The 22,865-nt window shown below is 35.4% G+C and overlaps 1 protein-coding gene across 1 annotated transcript in view; it reads left to right on the top strand.

Annotated features, from left to right (window-relative positions):
- The window catches only part of OSBPL11 (oxysterol binding protein like 11), a 98,480-nt gene that overhangs the window by 54,284 nt on the left and 21,331 nt on the right, over positions 1-22,865 (top strand). The window contains exons 5-9 of the mRNA XM_028504386.1: positions 2,068-2,244; positions 8,840-9,041; positions 12,845-12,990; positions 17,957-18,097; positions 21,495-21,993. Of these exons, the coding sequence (XP_028360187.1) occupies positions 2,068-2,244; positions 8,840-9,041; positions 12,845-12,990; positions 17,957-18,097; positions 21,495-21,993 (1,165 nt within the window). The remainder of the gene's footprint in view (positions 1-2,067; positions 2,245-8,839; positions 9,042-12,844; positions 12,991-17,956; positions 18,098-21,494; positions 21,994-22,865) is intronic.

Below are 22,865 nucleotides of genomic sequence, written 5' to 3'. Positions count from 1 at the left end.
ACCACCCTGCTCTTGCATAGCTGATACTCCACAGAGGGTGGAGGTGGGTGGTCAATGGCCACAGCCAGTCCTTGCAGCTGAGTGACTGGCCTGTGTACATCCCTCCCATTGATCTGCCATCAGCAACCAAGGCTCAGCCACAAGAGGAGGGTGTACTCAGACCACCTGGAGGGCCCACCTTGAGTTACCCAGCTTGGGTGATAGGGGAGGCTATGCCACTGTACCCTACAGGACATGTACTACATTAGGCCATGCTATCAAGACAGGGAATCATAGCAGTTCTACCTAATACATAGAAACACAGGGAAGCTGCCAAAGCAAAGAGACAAAGAAACATGGCCCAAATGAAAGAACATATCAAAACTCCAAAAATAAGAACTAAACAAAAATGAACATAAGCAATCTATCAGATACAGAGTTCAAAACACTGGTTATACGGATGCTCAAGGAAATTAGTAAGGACCTCAACAGCATAAAAAAGATCCAGTCAGAAATGAAGGATACATGAACTGAAATAAAGAACAATTTATAAGGAAACAACAGTAGAGTTACATGAAGCTGAGAATCTAATCAATGATTTGGAAAATACAGAAGCAAAAAGCAACCAATCAGAACAACAAGGAGAAAAAAGAATCCAAGAAAATGAGGATAGTGTAAGGAACCTCTGGAATAACTTCAAGCTTTCCAACATTCGCATCATAGGAGTGCCAGAAGGAGAAGAGAAAGAGCAAGACATTTGAAGTCTATTTGAAAAAATAATGAAAGAATACTTCCCTTATTTAATGAAGAAAATAGACATACAAGTCCATGAAGCATAGAGTGTTTCAAACAAGGTGGATTCAAAGAGGCCCACTCCAAGACACATCATAATTGAAATGCCAGAAGTTAAAGAAAGAATCTTAAAAACAGTAAGAGAAAAGCAGTTAGTTATGAAAAAGGGAGTTCCCATAAGACTGTCAGCTGATTTCTCAAAAGAAACTTTGCAGGTTAGGATGGATTGGCAAGAAGTATTCAAAGTGATGAAAAGCAAGAACCTGCAACCTAGATTGCCCATCCCAGCAAAGCATAATTTAGAATCGAAAGGCAGATAAAGTGCTTCCCAGACAAAGTAAAGTTAAAGAAGTTCATCATCACCAAACCATTATTATATGAAATGTTAAAGGGACTTATTTAGGAAAATAAGAATAGAAGAATATCAAAGCTATGAACAACAAAATGGCAATTAATACATTATCTGTCAACAGATGAAGCTAAAAGACAAACTAAGCAAACAAACAGAACAGAAATAGAATTACAGATACAGAGAATGGTTTGATGGGAGCCAGATGTGAGGTGGGATTGGGGAATAGGTGAAAACGTGAATAGATGAAGAAGCACAAATTGGTAGATACAGCACAGTCATGGGGATGTAAAGTGCAGTATAGGAAATGGAGTAGCCGAAGAACTTGTATGCATGATCCATGGGCATGAACAGTTGTGTGGGAATTGCCAGGGGGAGTGGGATAGCTGGGTGGAGCGGGGCAAAGTGTGTAAAATTGGAACAACTGTAATAGCATAATCAATAAAATATAGTAAATAAGTAAATTAAAAATTAAAAAGTTTTTTGTGTTTTAGGACTATTACACAGTCTTCTGGAAATTTGACATATAAGCTTTGCTCATACTACAGGAGTGTAATCATTGGCAGCTATCAGAAAGCCCCAGTGTGTTCCAAAGAAACTTGCATGTTACACTTAGAAAATTTATAGTGAATATTGCTAAGTACATTTTGTGCCTCAATCATAGTGTTTAAAAAGATGAAATTAGAAATTTATTATTGTATTATTTATAACGTGAAAAAATATTCTTGACTGCACACCTGCAATTAAGTTTCTAAATCAATGACCAGTTTACTGTGAGATGTGTGAAATGCTTATACTTTGTGTGTCTTAAAGTTTATTTTCAGAAACATTCTTATAGTCAATTCTGAGATTAATTTTTAAAATTATTCATATGTAAACCTTATAGTTTGAGGGTTAGAGAGTATAAAATTTTTTAAAAAGAATCATTTTCTTTGTTTGTCTAATAGAATAATCCACCTCTGAAATCACGGAACTTCTCACTTGCATCTAGTGGTAATTCTCCTATATCTCAGAGGAGACCAAGTCAAAATGCCATTTCTTTTTTTAATGTTGGACATTCCAAGCTGCAATCAGTGGGCAAAAGAGCTCACTTACCTCCAGACCATCTCGTGGAAGTCAGAGAAGTAAGTACAAAGTGAGGTCAAGTAAAATGCAGAAAATAATCTTACCTATTGGGTTTTATCACAAAAACTTTAAAAAAAATTTTTGCATCTTCTGGGACCCCCAGTGCTTCCCATCTAGTATGCTGAGATAATTTTCAAATCATAAAGATTCCCTGATTAGGGAGAAGGGTTGGGGGCTGAGTGAAAAAGTGCAGGGATTAAGAAGTACAAATTGGTACTTACAGAACAGTCACAGGAATCTGGATTGCAGAAATGGGGAATAGTCATTAATGTTACGATGGCTATGTGTAGGGCTAGGTGGATGCTTATGTATGGTGGATACCACTTTGTGGAGTGTGTGATTGTCTAGATACTATACTATACATCTGAAACTGGTGTGGAATGATACTGAATGTGGACTGTGATTGAAAAATTAAAAAAAAAAATCTCCTGTGTATATAGGGTGTCCAAAGTTTCCTCAGGTCTGTCAGCTATATACTAGATACACTCTCATTTTTCAGAAGTCTCTTATTTCTCAAGTAAAAATACAGACTCCTTTGATGTACAATTTAAGCCTAGTGGGAAGGCTATATGGCCAAACAAGTGACTTTTTAAACAATATAGACATATATCTATTTATATATGTATATGTGTACATATATGTGCACACACACATATAGATAATTTCAAGTACACACAAAAATAGAATAAATTCTTGATGTTACCTTACCTCAGCATTTGCCTCTTTTTCTTTCAAACCAAGTGCCAAATAATTCTACTTCATAATGCGGTTGTTAGATTCTAAATATTCCAGGTATTATTTGCTGAACTAAATTTGATAGAGCTTGTAGATATCTGTGTCATGGCCTCACACAGATAATGTGGTTGAAAATTAGAGGAATGTTTTAATAGCCTTTCAAGTTACTTGTGGCTATTCTTTGGTACTGCACAGAAACTTGACAGTGGTCATGGGAACGCTAATATAGATCAGTGGACTTCTCATATTGATATATGAAAATTCATTGGTATGTTTTACACTTTGAATGGCCCCTAAACTGTGCATGATTTTGTAACACCATGCATCAGTCATTTGGAAAACATTAGTTCACCAAGTTATACAGGTCTTGCAAATGTTGATCTATTTTATAATTTTTATAATATCAAAAATTCACATTCATTAACATCCCCATCAATATCATCAGAAAAGGCTTTCGGTATGGGGAAGCTGTCAAGTTTATGGTGACAGGTAGGTGTTCCAAAATTCTAATTTTCATATTAAAGCTCAGATTTTATAATTGGCAACAAATACTGTTAGTTTTTCTTGCAATGTCAGGCTCATTTTGCTCAATTTTGAGAAAATTGCACAACCTCTCAGGTCTGAACATCTATAACTCCTAACATTCATTCTGTAAAGGAAAGACACTCCTGTGTTTCTCCTCTACCCTACTAGAGCACTGTACACTTCTGTACTCTGTTCACCAACTGCGTTGGGGTTGCCCTCACACTAAGCCAGGGGTATCCAACCTTTTGGCATCTCTGGGCCACACTGGAAGAAGAAGAGTTGTCTTGGGCCATGCATTAAATGCACAAACCCTAACAAAAACTGGTGAGCAAAAAGAAGGTTTTAAATAAATTTACAATTTTGTGTTGGGCCGTATTCATAGCCATCCTGGGCCCCACATGGCCCACAGATGAATTAGAGAATTAGGCTAGGCAGTTCTGTAATTCTCTGTGGACACTAGCTGGGTATCCTACAATTTTAATTCAGTTCTGACCCTGTCCTCCTCAGGTATGATCATTTTTCCTGAGGTATGATCATTTGCTAGAACAGCTAATAGAACTCAGAATAGTTCCTTTTCTATTTTACCAGTGTATTATAAGTGCATTGGGAACAGCCAAATGGACAAGATGCATAGGGCAAGATATGGAGGAAGGGGCATGGATGTTCCATGCCCTCTCTGGTCATACCACCCTCCCAAGTACCTCCAAGTGTTCATCAACAGGAAGCTCTCCAAACCTCTTGCTTTTGGGTTCTTACAGAGGCTTCATTATGCAGCCATGATTGACTAGATCCTGGGTGGGTGGTGATTAATTTAATCTCTAGCCTCTGCCCCTCTTTTGAGAGGTTGCCAGGTGGGCTGAAAGTTCTCACCCTCTAATCACTGTGTTCCCCTGGCAACCAGCCCCTCGGTAGGGGAGAACTCACCAAAAATCACCTCATTACTAAAAACTAGTGTGGTTTCAAGGGGTTTGTAATGAATAACAAAACACACCTATTTCACCTTTATGCTCTGAAGCTACTTCTGGAACAAAACCAAATATAACGAAAGATGCCCCTATGTTCTAAACATTTAGGGAATTACAAAGGTTTAGTTTGCTGTGTGCCAGGAAGGGGTGGGTAGCAGAGAACAAGTACATGTTTCTTATTGTCACACATCCTTTCATGTCACAGTGGTAACCTGCAGGGAAAAAACAACTAGCTCGAATTTTGAGAAATGTTGTTCTAGAGACTGTGTTTCCAGCTCCAGAAGGTTGTAATGCAAAGCTATAAATCACAATGAGTTTAAAAGGAACATTTTAATCCAAGTCCATAGGTAAATAAAGCAGTAGATTAAATAACATTTGGCAAAAGCAACTGACTATTCAGAATAGTGTATTGTGCTTGAACATTTATTATTAAAGCTTTACCTAATTAAAATGATTTGTTTTGGTGTTTATTGTCAATGCTGTTTATCAAATAACTTCATTATTCAGTACATGCTTCATGCTGGTGCTAGTCTATCCCTAGAAGTAGCTAAAATGACCAGTCTCATAAGGAAGACAGACAATTGAAGTATGAATGAAAAAATCATAATTCTAATCCGGTTTTCAGCTGGACTAGATACCACATAAGTGATATACTAGTATCACCATATTCACCATAAATAGCTACAAAACATAATTAACCAAGTTTTCAGACTTCCTGAAGTTTTCCTTGAGGAACTGGTTTTATAGGAATAAGTACAAAAATAGCTTTAGAAGTCAGTTTTCTTTATATGAAATATAAAATACTTCTATCATATATATGTTTCACATATATGTCTCATATTTCAAATATATGATCAACTCATTTGCTTTGGAAAGAGCTATTATCAAATTTTAACATTTGTACTAGATTTTAAAGTTAATTTTTTTTTAAAGATTTTATTTATTTATTTTTAGGGAGGGAAGGGAGGGAGATAGGGAGAGAGAGAGAAACACCAATGTGCGGTTGCTGGGGGCCATGGCCTGCAACCCAGGAATGTACCCTGGCTGGGAATCGAACCTGGAACACTTTGGTTCCCAGCCCGCGCTCAATCCACTGAGCTACGCCAGCCAGGGCCAGTTAATTTTTTTTTATCCAAGAATATCACTGCCTTAAGCCCTTTCACTTCTGACACCAGCACTAGCAGGTGGCTTTTGGCGACCTTTTGCACAAAGAAACATTTTTTTCTCTTAAGTGTTTTATTGTGATAGCTGATTATTTATGTTGTGACTATCCTACTTATTATTTTTTTCCTTTATTAGCTTATAATATAGAAAAGTACAGAAAATATAAATGTACACCTTGATGTAATTTCCATGTAATCATATCCTGGATCAAGAAATTATATGTTGCTATGTCCCCAACCCTGACACCAGTCCGGGCCTGTTAGGAACAGGGCAACACAGCGGGAGGTGAGCTTGAATGTAATGCACTTGAATCATCCCAAAACTAGTCTCTATCTCCTCTCCCCCTTCTGTGGAAAAATTTTCTTCCATGAAACTGGCCCCTGGTGCCAAAAAGGTTGGGGACCACCTCAGAAGATCCTCTCATGCCTCTTAATCACTACACCCTTCCTGATTATCCTGACACCTAACACTGTAGCTTTATTTTGCCTATTTTTGAAATTTCTGAAACTAGTATTAAATAGTGTGTACTCCTTTGGATATGGCTTTTTTTTCCAGTCATCTTTGTATTTGAGATTTATGAGGTTGAGTGTAGCAGTTCTTTTCACTGCTATATAGTACTCATTGTGTGAATATATCTTAGTTTTATTTATTCTGGTATTTCTGGACACTTGAGTTGGTGAACATATGTACACATATCTGTCAGTTGCATATCTAAGACTAATTGTTCGTTAATGGATTGCATTTATTTAGCTCTATAAACTTAACCCTAGTAGATATTGCCTACTGTTTTCCAGACTTGAACTTATTCATTAGTTTGGATTATTGGAAGTTAGTTCCAAAATATATGTACAAAAACATTTATACACACAGAAAGCACACACATATATGCATGTGTGTAGATACTTTCATACCCACACTTTTTCTTTAAAAAAAAAAAAAAAACAACTTTTTTTTCTGGTAAGGGTAAATGTTTGATCCAGTATCATAACATATGTTTTCAGGGGCAATTTTATGTGTGACACACTTGATTTGCCTGATAGGATTATTTTGCATCTCTCACTAGGCCTCAGGTGTGCTGTATTAAAAATTACCTGGAACAGAACCTCTGAAAGTTAAAAGAATCTCTCTAAAGTTTTTACATGAATTAAAATAGTGTCCACAGGATGGGTAATCTAAGAACCTTCTGCTCACAATTGAAAGTAATTATGCATAGTAAATTCAGTTTCATTTTTAAAAATTGGGTTGCTCATCTGTTGGTATTCCACTGACTCTGGTAGAGAAGTGTGGACAGGGCTCTGTCCATGAAAAGAACTTGAATCTCTGAAAATATTAGAAAGAGTTTTATTTGGGCTTATCTGAGGACTATGACCTGAAAGCAGACCTTCAAGAAACTTTAAAATAGTGCTCTAATGTTCGAAAAGTGGAGGGTACTTATACAGACAGAAGAATAAGTGAAAACTACATCTGATGCACTGGAAGTTTCAGTTAGGGTGTATACAGTTCAGTGATGAATAGTTTTACATCCAATAGAAGGAATGGATAAGGCAGATAAGGTTGGGTCATTGTGCCCCCTGGTGTCAAGAGGGTCTGGGCATAGGGTCTGGAAATAATTAAACGGCTTGAAATTCATTGAGGTGGATTTGCACCAGGATGTAGAAAGAGAACAGGCACTGTTTTCTATAGTCACTGATCTTTAGTGTTAAAATTCAGGCCACGTATGTATATATTTGCAGGGGTTGGCAAAAGTAGGTGTATAGTTATTTGTAAGGAAAAAGATATGCAGGTTATGATTATTACTGCAGTTTTATTAACTCAAAAGAATGTTGCAGTGGCACAGTACACATGTACAATCCTGTAAACGCTCAAATTGCCCACCTTCATTATTTGCACGTTCTTGTAGTCTACTTGAAGAGCTTTGACACAGAATTCTTCATTTTCATCAGTTTCATGACATGCTAAACCTACTTTAGCCCAGCCCTGTATATAGGTCATATATACATGCCTATCTCCCATGGTTTGCCCTAGGAGGAATTTAAATAGTCTCTTTCTTCTCTGGTTACTATTTAGTCAAAGGAGCTTACTCACTTTTTCCTTTCCTCAGCTTCTGATCAAAACAGAGTGCATTAAATTCTTAACCTGAAAGGCTTATATTCATTATTTGCTCAAAATCAGGCTAATGGGACCAGAAAGTTATATTAGGAAAGAGGAAGCAGGTAAACCACCATATTCTTACTATAGGTTCAAATTGAACCTGGATAGAGGTGCTGAGAAAGTACTAGAGAGCCCAGATTGGGAATTAATTTTACTTTGGAATCAAATATTTAATGCTGCTCTTAAAGATGGTCTGGAATGAAATGTTCTTTTGATGGCTTGTATAAATTTATGCTATTAATAAAAAGTGTGTCAGGGCTTTTGAGCTTGGTTGCTTTCAAATAAAAAGTGCAGCTGCCAAAGGTCACCCACCACCTTTTGCTCAGTTGACAAGCATTTGTAAATGCTCATTAATTGAGACTAGCCAAAACAGACTTAAAATAGATTTCTAAGCCTAATATAACCTAAAAATGTCTCAAAAGCAAATAGTTATTAAAATGGCAACTGCATAAGGGAGGCCCCCCCAAAACGGAAAAATTATGTATTCTTACATGTTTAAACTCCAATCACCTTCAAAATACTCTCCATTTGTTGCAATACACCTATCAAGACGTTTTTCCCACTGCTCAAAACAGTTTGTGAACTCGTCGATTTTGATACCTATTAGTGTTCCTGCCATTTTTTGTTTCACATCTTCCACATCTGCAAAAACATTTCCCTTTGAGTTTTTTCCTCTGTGGAAACAAAAAAGTCAGGGCAGGATTGGTTGAATAGGGCGTGTGGGGCATGGAGGGGCATGCCATGATTTTGGTCAAAAGCTGCTGAATACTCAGTACTGCATGGGCAGGTGTGCTCGTAAATCACCCATCATGAAATGGACAAAGGCATTGAAAGAGTCTTCCAAAAAAAATTCAGAGGCTGAATGCAGCCTCTGACAATCACGCCAGCTGGTACTCTGATACAGGTGGGCTCCTAGAACACTCAGCTAGTGGGGAAGCCTGTACTAGAAGGGGCCCACTTGCATGAAATAATTGTTCTTTTTTTGGGCCTCCCTCATATGTATAGTACATACAGAAACCATGAGTGGGACACACAGAACTATTGTTTTCCTTAGATGATGTCACATGCTGAAGGACAACAAAGAGACTTAATTAGACGAATTGAATGCCTTCCTGCTTCTGGCCATCTTAGTTCCTTGGACCAGGATCTCTTAATGCTCAAAGCCACTTCCATGGCAACTATGAACTGCTTAAATGACTGCTTTCATATTCTCCAGTTGCAGCATGCATCACATCAGAAGGGCTCATTGCCTCCAGGTAAGTTGTGGATTAAAGGTAGGACATAACAGTAAGTGCCAAAACCTGGACAGGACTGCATTTGTTGTAATTCTAACTTCAGAAAATCTTAATTAAAAAGCAAACAACAAAGAATAGAGAATCAACATGGCTCTTTTAATGATGACTCTGATGTTACAGAAAGTCTTCGTTACTGTGCCCTTTTTTGACTTAAAATGAGTTTAGGTCTAATGCTAATATCATTAAATATCTCTTTAGAGACCTCAAATTCAGCATATCAAAAACTGAACTCAAAACCCACATCTCCTGTATTTCTGTTAAAATTGGTGATACCACCTCGTCCAGTTGACTAAAGTAGAAACGTTGGGATCATTTCTTGAGTTTTGGTTCAGGCTGCTATTTGTTGTTTCCATATTGAGATATGTAGTTAAGTCAATGAGTCACCTTTCTGTTTGAAAAATATGGTATATATCTGGTATTTGAGAGCACTTATTTGTTGAAATCAGTTTACTGGGGAAAAGAATGTTATTGCATGGGAGAACAAAGAATAAGTTTTTCTACTAAATGAGATAAATAAACTCATCACATTGGGTTTTTTAAAACAGATGTAGTTGACATACAACATTGTGTGAGTTTAAGGTATACATGTTGCCATATACATATGTGTACATATATACACATATATAGCAACATGTAGATACATACATATGATAACCACTAAAGCATTAGCTAGTTAATACCTCAGTAATGTCATATACTTATCATTTCTTTTTGTGGTAAGAATATTTAGGATCTAGTCTCTTAATAACTTTGACGTGTGTATGTAATACAGTATTGCTGACTAAAATCGTTGTGCCATGCATTAACTCTCTGAAATTTGTTCATCTTCTAGTTGCAAGTTTGTACCCTTTAACAACATCTCTGTAATCCCTTTACATTTTATTAATAGTAGCAACTTAGTATTTCACAAGAAGTCATTATTCTCTTATCCAACTTATTCCTCTTATGAAAGTAAATTTTATATGTATAAAATTTGTTCATTTTATGTGTGTGTGTGTATAATTTACTTTTAGAGAGAGGGGAAGCAAGGGAGAAAAAGAGGAGAGAAATATCAGTGTGCAAGAGAGACATTTGTCGATTGCCTGTTGCATGCCCTCACCAGGACCTGGCCTGCAACCCAGGCATGTGCAACCCAGAATCGAACCTGAGACCTTTCAGTTCACAGGCTGGCACTCAATCCACGGAGCCACATAAGCAGAAAGATATTTTAGAAAGATAATGAATCTCTGCTCAGGAAAAAGTTTACCATAGTCATATCTTGATATGAATATAGATAGTATGGATCCCATCCTCACATGTGCCTAAATTCAACGTTTCAAGCAAAAGAAACTATTTTCGATGTCCATTGTAGGTATAGGTCAGGGCAGTATTACAGAGGCCAATAAACTATGTATATTCCTCTTAGGAACTCATAGTTTACTTGGGGACAACATGTAAATACTTAACTATAATATATAAAGTGCCACTTAAATGGGAACAAAATACTATGGGAGAATATATAAATGGACTGTTTGAAAAAAGTTCTGGGAAAGGCACAGAAAAGCTACAAAAACCAATTAGATTAGGAGTAGGAGGGGTGATGGAGAGCATTCCAAAGGGAGTGGAAAAGCCTAAATTGTGAGTTGTGAACATGAACTGCTGCTGCTGCCTTGGTGGAATTAAAAGTCCAGTATAAAATTTCTTATAGAGCAACTTACACATAAAAACTTACAGCCCTGGCTGGTATGACTCAGTTGCTTGGAGCTTTGTCCCATAAACTGAAAGGTGATGTGTTCGATTCCTGGTCAGCGTACATACCTAGGTTGCAGATTCGGTTGGAAAGCGTACAAAAGGCAACCAATCAATGTTTCTCTCCTTCTTTCTCTCTATTTACCCCTCTCTCTAAAATCAATAAGCTTGTCTTTGGGTGAGGATAAAAAAGAGAATTATAAACTGCCATACAATTGAAAAAAGAAACAAAAATTATACACTGTTTTATCAACCAGAGACTTCCACTGTTAATATATTAGTATACTCCCCCACCAGTTTTTTCTGTTTTCTCAGTTTTTGTTTGTTTCACCCCATGGTTATTAGAAAATATATGTTTGTATTGCACATTTGTAATGTGTTGCATGCTTTTGGTCAACGTAAGTTTTATTGACTACATTGTATTCTTTTGAGGGGGTAGATGCACTTTGGTTTCCTTCACTATTCCCCTGTGTGGAACATTGGATGAGTTACCCTCAGTTACGAAATTTGGCTTAATTCTAGTTTAGCAATAATTTTGTCAGTTAAATGAAACAATTTGTTTCCAGTATATGCTACTTAGTTTTTTAAAAATACATCAATAATATAATGTTAGATGCTCAGCAAAGACTTAATTAAATTTATATAGTTTTTTTAATTCTTAGAAATTTCACTTCTGTGGTTAAAATTTTTTGTTTTTACTTTTTAAGTTTTTTTATGTTTTTAAATTAATAGTCTTATTTTTATATATTTTTTAAGATTTTACTTATTTAGCTTTAGAGAAAGGGAGGGATAAAGAGGTAGAGAAACATCAATGTGTGGTTGTCGATTGCACGCCCTCCACTAAGGACCTGGCCTGCAACCCAGGCATGTGCCCTGACTGGGAATTGAACCAGTGACCCTTTGGTTTTCAGGCTGGGGCTCAATTCACTGAGCCACACCAGCCAGGACTTGTTACGATTTGTAATCAATTGAGTGAGCTCTTAAATTTAGTATTTGTGTGCATTTTATTTTTAGAAATAAAGAAATCTATCTAGCTAGTGATATTAAAAATTAACATTTTTAAGAAGGAACAAAGTGTTTTAATTTCCTTGGAATTTTGAAAGAGGCCCCATGAACTTACCCAGGGCATTACCCCAGTGCCAAGTAACACTGAACTAAATTGTAAGGTGTAAGATGCTCTGGTTGGTAACCTCACAACTTTGTAATTTATTTCTCTACTGAAGTCTGGGGTTTTGTTATAAACTAAGTAAATTCCATGCTGTTTAAAAGTTCTGCTTGGTAGACTGAGCAATCAAGCTTCTGTGAAACGTTGATCAGCCTCTGAAATCAAATGGAACATTTTCCATTATTGATTAGGCATAGAATCCACTTTGTTAAACTAGTTGAGGGTAATAAGAGACATTTGAGTCATTAATTGAGAAGATGACAGGTCTGTAAATGTGACCACTGCCTTTCACTGGGTCAGCTATCATTTATTCAGTAGAAGCACCTTACATTTTAAAAGTATATGGAGCTTTTTTATATATATATGATTGAAAAAATGGACACATTTTTACAGTTCTTATTGCTTGGTTAGAGAATTGATATTGAGAATAAGATTCAACCCAAATTGAAGCAGATTTTACTGTTTTACTGTCCCAGGTTCCTCCTGTGATTGCGACTCTCCAGAGCCCAGTTGCATACTTTGTGATCACTAGAGGGGCAGGATTCATACAGAAAGGCTGGCAAATCAACTGTTAGGGTGGGAATATGCTTTATGACCCACAGATTTGCCCAAGAAGTGAGTTCAGTTCTATTCAGGGTTGATTCTTTTAAAAGGTAGTATCTGATTTCAAGTTGCAAGTTGCTCTTTTGTAAAACACCCAATCATGGTGCGCATGCTAATGAGATACACATGGCTGTCTTGCAGTCTCTTAACAGATTGAATTGCTTTTAGTCCTGTAGGCTCAAAACAAAATTGTTTAATAAAGTCCACATCTGCTGAACTTTCCAGATTATGAGCAAGTTTCAGCGAAAGTTTTCTCTTACTTCATCAGGAACGACAATTGAGTGGTTAGAACCAAAGATACCTTTATCAAACCACTATAAAAATGGAGCTGACCAGCCCTTTGCAACCGAGCAGAGTAAGCCAGTGGCAGTCCCAGAAGAGCAGTGTGTTGCGGAATCTGGACTATTAGCAAGGGTAAGGTAATGTGAAAATATGGTTTTGGTGTAAAAATTGGGAGTCACTGAAGAGGGTCAGTTCTGTATTCATTGTCAGGGCATGCAAGTCAGCCTAACACCAGAGCGGCATTCTTGCAGACTCTAACTGCATTGACTTTGGAACAAGTCTGTTTTATAAAACTTAGACATATTGTGTTTTTCAGGTTAACTTATGTGCCCTTTTTAGATGGGGTTTACTTTTTCTTGATAAAAAGTATATTTAAAAATGGAAGTTGTATGCTTTTCTTTTCCTAGAAAATAGCTTACCTAATTTAGGATTATTTGCATATTTATCTCTTAAAATTCTCAATTTCATATTTACCAGATGCTTAGTATTATGTTTACAGGCTTAAAAGTTTACTATTAAGTCTTTTTGATAGTAAGCAGTTTACTAAACCAAATTTTAAAAGTGGTATTCTACTTAAAATAGCATAGTCTTAGGGTTTAGTATGTTTATACAGTATAGTTATATACTTTATAACTATTAACAGTTATGAATAACTAATAGTTATAGTTATTAACTGATAGTTATGATATAACTACATAATAACTATTATATTGGCTATTATATATTATAACTAATAACTATATAATTAATAGTTATTCTACATTTCTCAGACGCTAAAGAGTATTTTCTATTTATAGTTCTAACATTATAGTAAATCATATTTGTTTTGCCTTTTGAGTTCATATTTGTTACTTTTTATGGTTATCATAATTATATAGTTTTAAGCACTTTTTACTTATTTCTCATAAGCACTTTTCTGTATTATTTTGGCCTATTAATCAAAGTTTTAAAGGTTGAAATAGGCTACTGAATATCTAGGTTGTTTATTTTTTATTATTATGGTAGCACTGTATCATCTTGTCTACCTTTTTTTTCTCTCCCCTTTATTTGGATTATATCTTTAGGTTATATTTCTAAGTAGAATTACTGAATCAAGAGTATCCACAGTTTATGGTTATTTTTATATTAGCAAATTACTTCTTTTTATTTTATTTTTTTTTCCATTACCACTTATCCCTCTTATATCCCCCTCCCCTCACAAGCGCCACACTGTTGTCCATGCCCTGAGCCCCTTAAGAAATAGATGGTGCAGGGACTTCTACAACTGGCAGAGGCCTTGACTGACTTAATGAGGCAGGCAATGGTGGCAGAATGGACAGGGGAGAAGAAAAAAAGTATATAATGCTTTATTTTTCCATAGCTTTTTGACTAGATCATTTGTGGAGTCAATCAGTAAATATTTATTAAGCTATCTAGTATATAAGTCCAAAGTTAAGAATCAGAGAACATAAAAATAGAAGACAGTTCTTTCACTTAAGAGACTTAGAATCACAACACATACACTGAAAAAATGAGGTGATAATAATGAAGCAGTATCTTTTTTTCTTCTTAACTAATGTTGTTTAGACTGTTGGAATATGGGCATTCAGAGGAAGAGATGTACTAAGTAGAGTGCATAAGGAATGCTTTGGAGAGAAATTAGAATTAGGCTTTGAAAAGAGACAAGATTTGAGGAGAAGAGGCGTAGTGAAGGAATCTCTCAAGATGGGGGAATAACACAAGCAGGGGTGCTGAGGCATCTATAGTTACTGTGGAGAATGCTTGCCTGATGGTTTTGAATCCAGATCTTGTCATTTACTAACATGTTCGCCAGTTGATTAATAACCACTCTTAGGTTCAGTTTCCTCATCTGTAAAGCAGGGAAGCTAATACCTATAAGATTGTTATGAAGAGAAAATAAAGTAAGCAGAGCACTTGGTTTATGGGAAATGATCACAGGGTTGTTGGATTTTACAAATCCAATGATGCTCATGTTGCATTCTCTGTAGAAGGACAATCCCTGGAGTGTTGCTCCATAGAATATAGTGTAAACTGTGCCCCTGAGGAACCTAGAAATCATATAGAAGAATTTAGTCTTAATGTGGTGGATAATAAGGTCATGAGCATGGGGAGGGATGGGATATGTTTAAGAAGACTGGTATATATGACTTGGAATTAAAGTGTGGGTAGAAGCTAAAGAAATAGAAATGAAGACAAATGGATAGGTACTATGCATTTCAAGTGATAAAGGATTGGATCAAAGATGATTCCAAGTTTTTGAGCCTAAATGACTAGATGAAATTGTGGTGCCAGTTACAAAGCTAGGAAGATGAGGAAGAGCTTTTTGAGAGAAAAGGTTTAGTATGGTTTATGAATATGGTTGGATTTTATGTGAGTAGAGGATAAGTGATAGTAAATGTATATAAAAACAATTGGAAATAATGAAACTAAAACATTGGAGAAAGATTAGGACTAGAGATGTAATTTGCAAGTTAAAAATTATAAACTAGCACTGGCTGAGTGACTAATTTAGTTGGAGCATTGTCCTGTACACCAAAAGGTTGCAGATTCAATCCCCAGTTGGGGCATGTATGGGAAACAACCAGTCAATTTTTCTTCCTTACTTAATGTTTCTCCCTCTCCCTCTCCCCAACTCTCTCCCTCTCCCTTCCTCTCTCTCTAAAATCAATAAACATATCCTCAGGTGAGGATTAAAAATTATAAACTATAGTTTATATACTCCATCTTTATTCTTCTAAATGAGAATACAAAGCATGCTGAAGCTCAGGATAGAGGCATATCGCAGATGGGGTACAAAGGTGGGGAGGAGAGGATTGCTGTATTACCAAATGTTTTACAATGATGAATAGACCAACTATATCATATAGTGCATTAGAAAAAATAAGCATTTTTTAAATTACAAGACATTAGACTTCATTGAAGCATACCATGTGCCTTTTTTTTGAAACATGACTGTTAACGCAAGCTGGAGACGTATGGAGAAGTAGGCAGATTTTGCCGTCAGGTGATGGAGGAAATAAATTCCACTGAGATTAGAATGAAGCCCATAGTTCTGTTGTGCCCAAGTCACAAATCAGAAGGACAAAAAATGAGGTTTCCTTTTGCCATGCAATCTCCAAGTTGTATGAATTCCTAGAAATTCAACAGCTCTTCCTCTTCTGTATTTGCTAATCATTCTGGGTTTATAGAGATTTTAAACATTGGCACATGTTATTTGAATTTTGGTAATACTTTTTTTCATTACACTTTTCTGTAAAAAAGGCATGATGACCTCTAAGTAGGAGCATTTTAAAAAGAAAGAGAGCTTCTAAATTCTTTCATTCACACCAGATTTTAGAAGCTGTTGTATTTGTTAATAGAATTTCTCTTTTTCTATTCTAATAAGTGATTTGACTATTTTTATAAATACAATAAAAATTGTATTCTTTTAAACAGTTTTTCTACCAGATTATGTTTTATTTCTTTAGTTTAATATTATTTTCATTAGGAGAAATTGCAGAAGTAAACTTTTCTCGCATAGTAATGTTAAGGTTATATTTGCATTATTAGTCTGTGTCCTAGGTTATGACAGGGTACCAATCCAGAGGGTTGGTGAACATAAATCAAGACCTGTTAGGTTTTTTTCTCAACACTTCTCAAATGAATAATAATTATGTTTGGTACCCATATGTAGAGAGGGGGGTGATCAACTTTTTCCCCTGTTTTATGATGAATAACCATTGTCAAGTACACTCTGAAACTATATTATACACTGATTAAGAATAGATAACAGGAAATACTTTTTGACGGACTTACTAGCTATTGAAAGGGGGAAGTAAGAAAGCCTATGGAATTTCTCCTCAAGGTCATAAAAACAGAAGTAATTCTGATTTGAACAAGCAATAGTGTGAGAAAATAAACTAGACCATTAATTGATTTATCAGAATTTGAGCAGATACAGATTTCCTTGGTAGAATGGAAGAGAAAAAAGGAGAAAAAGGCAAAAGAATAGCCAGAAGCCCATTATCCCTTAACTCTGTCACTGTGTTTTATATTTTGAGAGAACATTGTGTTCTTGATTTAGTGCCTGATTGGGATTAGTTTTCTTTGCCTAGCTATGTAGAACATACTGACTTCTTGCTTGATAGGATTTGATTATGGGAAGAGAACATCAAAGGCAGAGACATCTTTAAAAAGGCAAATTATTTCCTTTTTAAAATACTTATAACTTAAAGTCTAATACAGTAGCAAAGACAGTATACTTATGTGAAGCTGTCTTGCATAGAGGTAGAAAGGAGAGGGCTCCATTACCATGAGAGAGATGGGACACCGCCCCCAGGTGAGCATGGAAAGTGACATCTGATAAGATTCTAGAGAATCTTGGGGTTTGAAACTGTTAGTTGTTTTTTAAATAGAAATAAATATGAAATTAAGTTTCTCTTAATGAGTTATTTGGAGCTAACACCTTATTGAGATTAAAGTAAACATTTTCAGTTTTCCAAGGAGTTGATTTGACTGACTGGTTGTTTGATTGACTGATTAAAGAGCTGTGCAAAGAACTTTCTGTGGCATTGCTATGGCATGAGGAACTACAGGGTTTCCATGCCTACACTTAGAATTCTCTTCAACCCAGGTTTCTTCCTGACAACTCCAAAAATGAATGAGTGAATGTAGATTACAGTAATTAAATTGGATATGTATAGTCACTTTAAAGTTTTACTTTTATAATTTTAGCTTAAAAAATAAGACAAATATATAAGTCTCAAAATATCTTGAACTTAAATTATAGGTAGTGGTGGTATGCCTAGGGTAGTGGTCAAAGCCTAAGATTCCGAAATGAGAGTTTTCACTTTTTTTGAAAAATCCTACTTTTACAAATATATTATTTTATATGTGATATATATGGCAAAGCCTAAAAAAGTTCAATGTCAGTGATAATGGGTTCATTGAAGGAAATCTGTTCCATGACCAGGAGATGGAAGTTCCATTTTTAGAAAGATTTTTTTGCCTATTCTCAGATTCACTTACACTCAATATAAATGCATTCAATCTGATGTGTATATTTTTTTCTTAATGGATATTCATAAACAGTTGTAACAACAGACTTGTTTTGCATCAGGAACCTGAAGAAATAAATGCAGATGATGAGGTGGAGGACACTTGTGACAACAAGGAGGATGACCTGGGAGCTGTGGAAGAGCAGCGCAGTGTTATCCTGCATCTCTTGTCACAGCTCAAGCTGGGCATGGACTTAACGAGAGTAAGTGGTGGGGTAAACTGCCTGTGGAGATCGCTGGGTCAGGACTGCACCTGCTGCACTGTGTCATTAAGGTTGTTAGGGCTTTTATTTTTTTATGAGTCAGTTTCTTAGTCTCTTGATCAGCATTTCTTATTTTCATTAAAAAAGTAATTTCTTATTTTCAGAAAATGCCAATAGAAAGTTGCATAGCAAATAAAGATATAGTCTTCTTCTTCTTCCTGTGCCAAATGAAAGGGGTCCACTAGTAGATAGAATTGGAAAATCTAAAGGAAAGATGTAATCCTACAAAACCATGAAAGTCATAGACACTTCTACTTTACTTTTACTTCCTATATTGGATAGTACATTTTAGGTATTATCTTTAACAAACATTTTCTGTAAAGGACCAGAAAGTAAGTATTTTTTGGCGTTGTGGGCATAGGTCTCTGTTGGAACTACTCAAATCTGCTTTCGTAGTATGAAAGTAGCCACAAGTAGTATGTTGGATTAGGCGTGGCCATGTTTCAACAAAGCTTTCTTTATAACAGTAGGCTGGATTTGGCCCTAAGGCTGTAGTTTGCAGACTCTGCCTGAATCAAATAAGTGGTGGGAACCTTTTCAACACCATGTGTATACGTTAAATCACCAGTGTGTACTTTACAGCTTTGTCAGGTACACTTCAATGAGACTGGGGCAGGGCAGCGGGGGAGATGGTTCAAAGACCAGTAGAATCACCGTTAACTGAGAATGTGTTAGAAATGCAGAATCTCAGCCCCAACCTTAGATTAGAGGACCAGAATCTACATTTTATTAAGATCCCAATGTGGCTCATATATACATTAAAGATCATATATATATATATAAAATCTATGGTGTTAAATTTTTAGGTCAGTCTTTTTTAGTTCCAAGTTGATTTAATTAGTTTGCCTTAATTTGTATTTAACAATTAATCTATGACTATTTAAAAAGACAATCAGGGTTAAAACCTATAATTGTCAAATATTTACTGCTGTGGGCTTATGTACTTTTAGTTACTACTGACACTTTGTCTTAGTGTGGCATTTCAAAATTGATTTTAAGAAGTGTATTTCAAATTGCAGTTTTTGATGTCAGCGAAGATAGTGAAAGTGTAGGTTAAAAGGCTATTTAATTACAATGAATTATTCCTCTGAAAATATAATTTGAATAGAAAGCATTTGCCTTTTACATTCACTTAAAAGCATTTTAAAATTAAAAAATTTTTTAAAAACACATTTCTCTATTACCCTAGACTTACAGTGATTTATAAGAGGGTTTAAAAGTAAGTGGATTGGGGAGTACACTTCTAGGGTGTAGATGGGATGCTGCCTGATTCATACATCACTGAATAAAGCCAGTTAGAGCCTTAAAAATAAGTACATGGATTGAATTAATGGCCTACTAAGAAGCAGGCATTAGAAATTAATAAAGAAACCTATTAACCTTTCATCTTTCATTTAACCTTAATATTTCAACTGGGTATCATTTCTATTCTAGAAATAGTTTCATGTTAGTGGTTCAGAAAAGGCTGTTAGCTCTAAAATTAGTTATAATGGATAATCTTACAAGGGATTTGTTTGGTTATTATGATATTTGCTGTCCCTTAGTAGATTTAGGGTTATAAGGCATAAGTACAGTGTTCAGGTTTATGAGGCATAGGAACATTTGAAACGAATATGCTGTGATAGTAATTCAGATGGTAAAGTGCTCTCTTGGCATGAGTAACTGTACATTATATAGTTTCCCCACATTTGTGTGTGCGTTGTTAATTAAAGAGATGTATACATAAAATCACTAACATTAACCAGTCAGGAATTAGAAACATTTTCACATAACATTTTTATTTTTAATTGTATTTTTAATTATTTTTATTTTCAAAAGACATTCAAGGACCTGGTGACTAAACTACAGTCACATCCACCTCCTCTCTACAGCAGCACTGACAAAACAAACACTTACTGAACCCCCTTGTATTCTAAAACACTGCCAGGTGCTGGCACTGCAACAACAAAGAAGGTGCTGATGTGGCAAACAAGTAACATACATTTTCCCCACAGTTTATTTTGTTCTTTTTTAAATAATATTGTGAATGTAGTATAATTAAACACTTCACAGAAAGTTTTGGAAAATAAAAGGAAAAAAATCTGTAATTTCATCATTCTAACAACATAACTCTCATTTTCTGAGATTCACTGCCAATCTACATATAATTATAGTTTATATCTAATTTCGTTACATTTCCTTTTTTCAGATATCTTCTCTTTGTGAAATGTATTATATGCACCAGAAGACTAAATAGAATGCATATAAACATTTCAAAGAACAATGGTAAAATGAGTACCCGTGTAACCACAACTCAGATTAAGTAACAGAACATTGTTAGACTTGGAAGCTCTTGGCATGCAGCTCCTGATTGTAGACCCCTACTTTCTCCTAGATGCAACCACTTACTTGACTTTTGTGGTAATCACCCTACTTTCCTTCATAGTTTTCCCACCTATTGTATATATGTACCTCATAACAGTGTTACTTAGTTTAGAAAAAAGTGAATAGCCAGCACAAGCTTAACTGTGTAAAGAAAGGGCTATATTGCCATTAATAGAAGAAGGCTCCCAGAAGAAGATAAACTAAACAGAGTCTCTCTGGCGTTTTATAAATTATTGAGAAAGTTTAGAAGAGCCCTTTCTGAAAAAAACAAAAACAAAAACACACACACACAAGGCTTAGTTTAAATGAGTCCTGTGAAATATTTAGATAACAAACAGACTTAAGCATTTGGTGTGAGCCAGGTACTGAACATTCCTGCCTACAGGAATGTAGGCAGAGGGAGTGAGCTGCTCAGTATTCTCTGCTTCTAAGCCAGCCATGCCCTATACCTCCTACTCTCAGCAGTAGATTGAAGCCACAAAATGTCTGTGGGTGAAATGAATGTCTACAGCTGATCCAGACAGCAGTGACATATCTTGGTATAGGGTTCTTTTTATCCACTGTCTCTGGGCACTTGGTGGGCCTTTCCAGTATGACAACTCATATTTTCCAGTTTTCTGAAATCTTCTTGAGTTATTTCATTGGAAATTTTCTCCATTTTTTTCCTGTTCTCTCTGAAACTTTTATTACCTGACTATTGGACTTGCTGATCCTCTTTTTTTCTCCTTTTTTCTCTTTTCTCTCCAGTTGGGAAGGCTTTTGTTTCCTTTTAAGCATACTTTTAAAAAATTTTAAAAATTTTTATTAGTGTATATAGTTAGTAAAAAAAATGGTTTTTTTTAATGAGACCAACTTCTTTTCCTTTGTGACTTTATTTTTAATACCCATCTAGAATGAATATTTCTGAGAGAAGAATAATTGTCTACATTGGATTAAAATTTCTCTTTATTTTGTTTTGCTGTTATTGTTTTAGGTGGTGCTTCCTACATTTATCCTGGAGAAGCGTTCCTTGCTGGAAATGTATGCAGATTTTATGTCTCATCCAGACCTATTTATAGCCATCACTAATGGAGCCACAGCTGAAGACAGAATGATTCGTTTTGTTGAGTACTACCTTACCTCATTTCATGAAGGCCGTAAGGGAGCCATTGCTAAGAAACCATACAATCCTATCATTGGAGAAACATTTCACTGTTCCTGGAAGATACCGAAAAGCGAAGTACCATCCAGTGTTACTAGCAACTCTTCCATGCAGGCAGTCTCAAATCATGGTCCTCTTTCAGAAGAGGCTTTGAGCAAGGTGGGACCAGACTATTATACAGTCAGATTTGTTGCTGAGCAAGTTTCCCATCATCCTCCAGTATCAGGATTTTATGCAGAATGTGCAGAGAGGAAGATGTGTGTAAATGCACACGTATGGACTAAGAGCAAATTCTTAGGGATGTCAATAGGCGTGACAATGGTTGGAGAAGGTAAGTAGAAAAATTGTCCAATTTTTAATATCCAACTACAATCTTAAAATTTGGGAAGCTAGATAAATATTAATTATAAATTTGAAATGTTGTGTCTACTACTTTTTTCTCCCCTAGTACCTAATATGTTTTAGAGTGCTGTGGGAGGAAGGGGTATATCTATGAAAAAATATAAATTCTTTTTCCATAATTTTTTTCTGATTTTAAATGTAAAATATTTTTATTGTATAAAATTTGGAAAACTTGGAATTCTGAGTATCAAAGAGAAAATAAAAGCATCTCTAATCCCTCTATCCAGAGATGGATAAATTTAGCTCATATTTTTTTTATTTTTTCTGTGTGTATGTTTATACTTTTATTTTAGTTTTATAAAATTAGGAGTGATTCTCTCCATATAGTTTTGTGTCCTGCTATTTTTGGCTTAAATGTTAATTTTTCTCATATTACTGATAATCTTTAAATCATATGTTTTTATTATTACAAAAAGCATTCAAGAAATAACCTGTAGGTAAAGCTACATCTTTTATATTTCTTATAAGTGTATTTATATGGAGCTACTCATAGAATATCCTAAAATACATTGCCAAATGTTAATTCTACTTCAGCAGAAGATTATGAAAAAGTAATTTAAGGAAATACTGTTATTTAGCCTAGAACACAAAAAAAATAATCAGTTAACAATAACAACAAAAAGCTTCCACAGAAATCATTGCAGAGTTAATGCAAATGCAGGGTTGGGCAAAAGTAGGTTTATGGTTTTTCGTATGGAAAATAAGGCAATAAATAATAATACAGGAGTAAACTCTGTTTTACATACTCACAACTGTAAACCTACTTTTGCCCCACTCTGTATAATGGCAGAAAAAAATACC

This window comes from Phyllostomus discolor, chromosome 2 (genome assembly GCF_004126475.2).
Source record: "Phyllostomus discolor isolate MPI-MPIP mPhyDis1 chromosome 2, mPhyDis1.pri.v3, whole genome shotgun sequence".
NCBI classification, from domain to species: domain Eukaryota; kingdom Metazoa; phylum Chordata; class Mammalia; order Chiroptera; family Phyllostomidae; genus Phyllostomus; species Phyllostomus discolor.
Note: the sequence above shows the minus strand (reverse complement) of the source record. Positions and strands in the feature narration are given on the sequence as shown.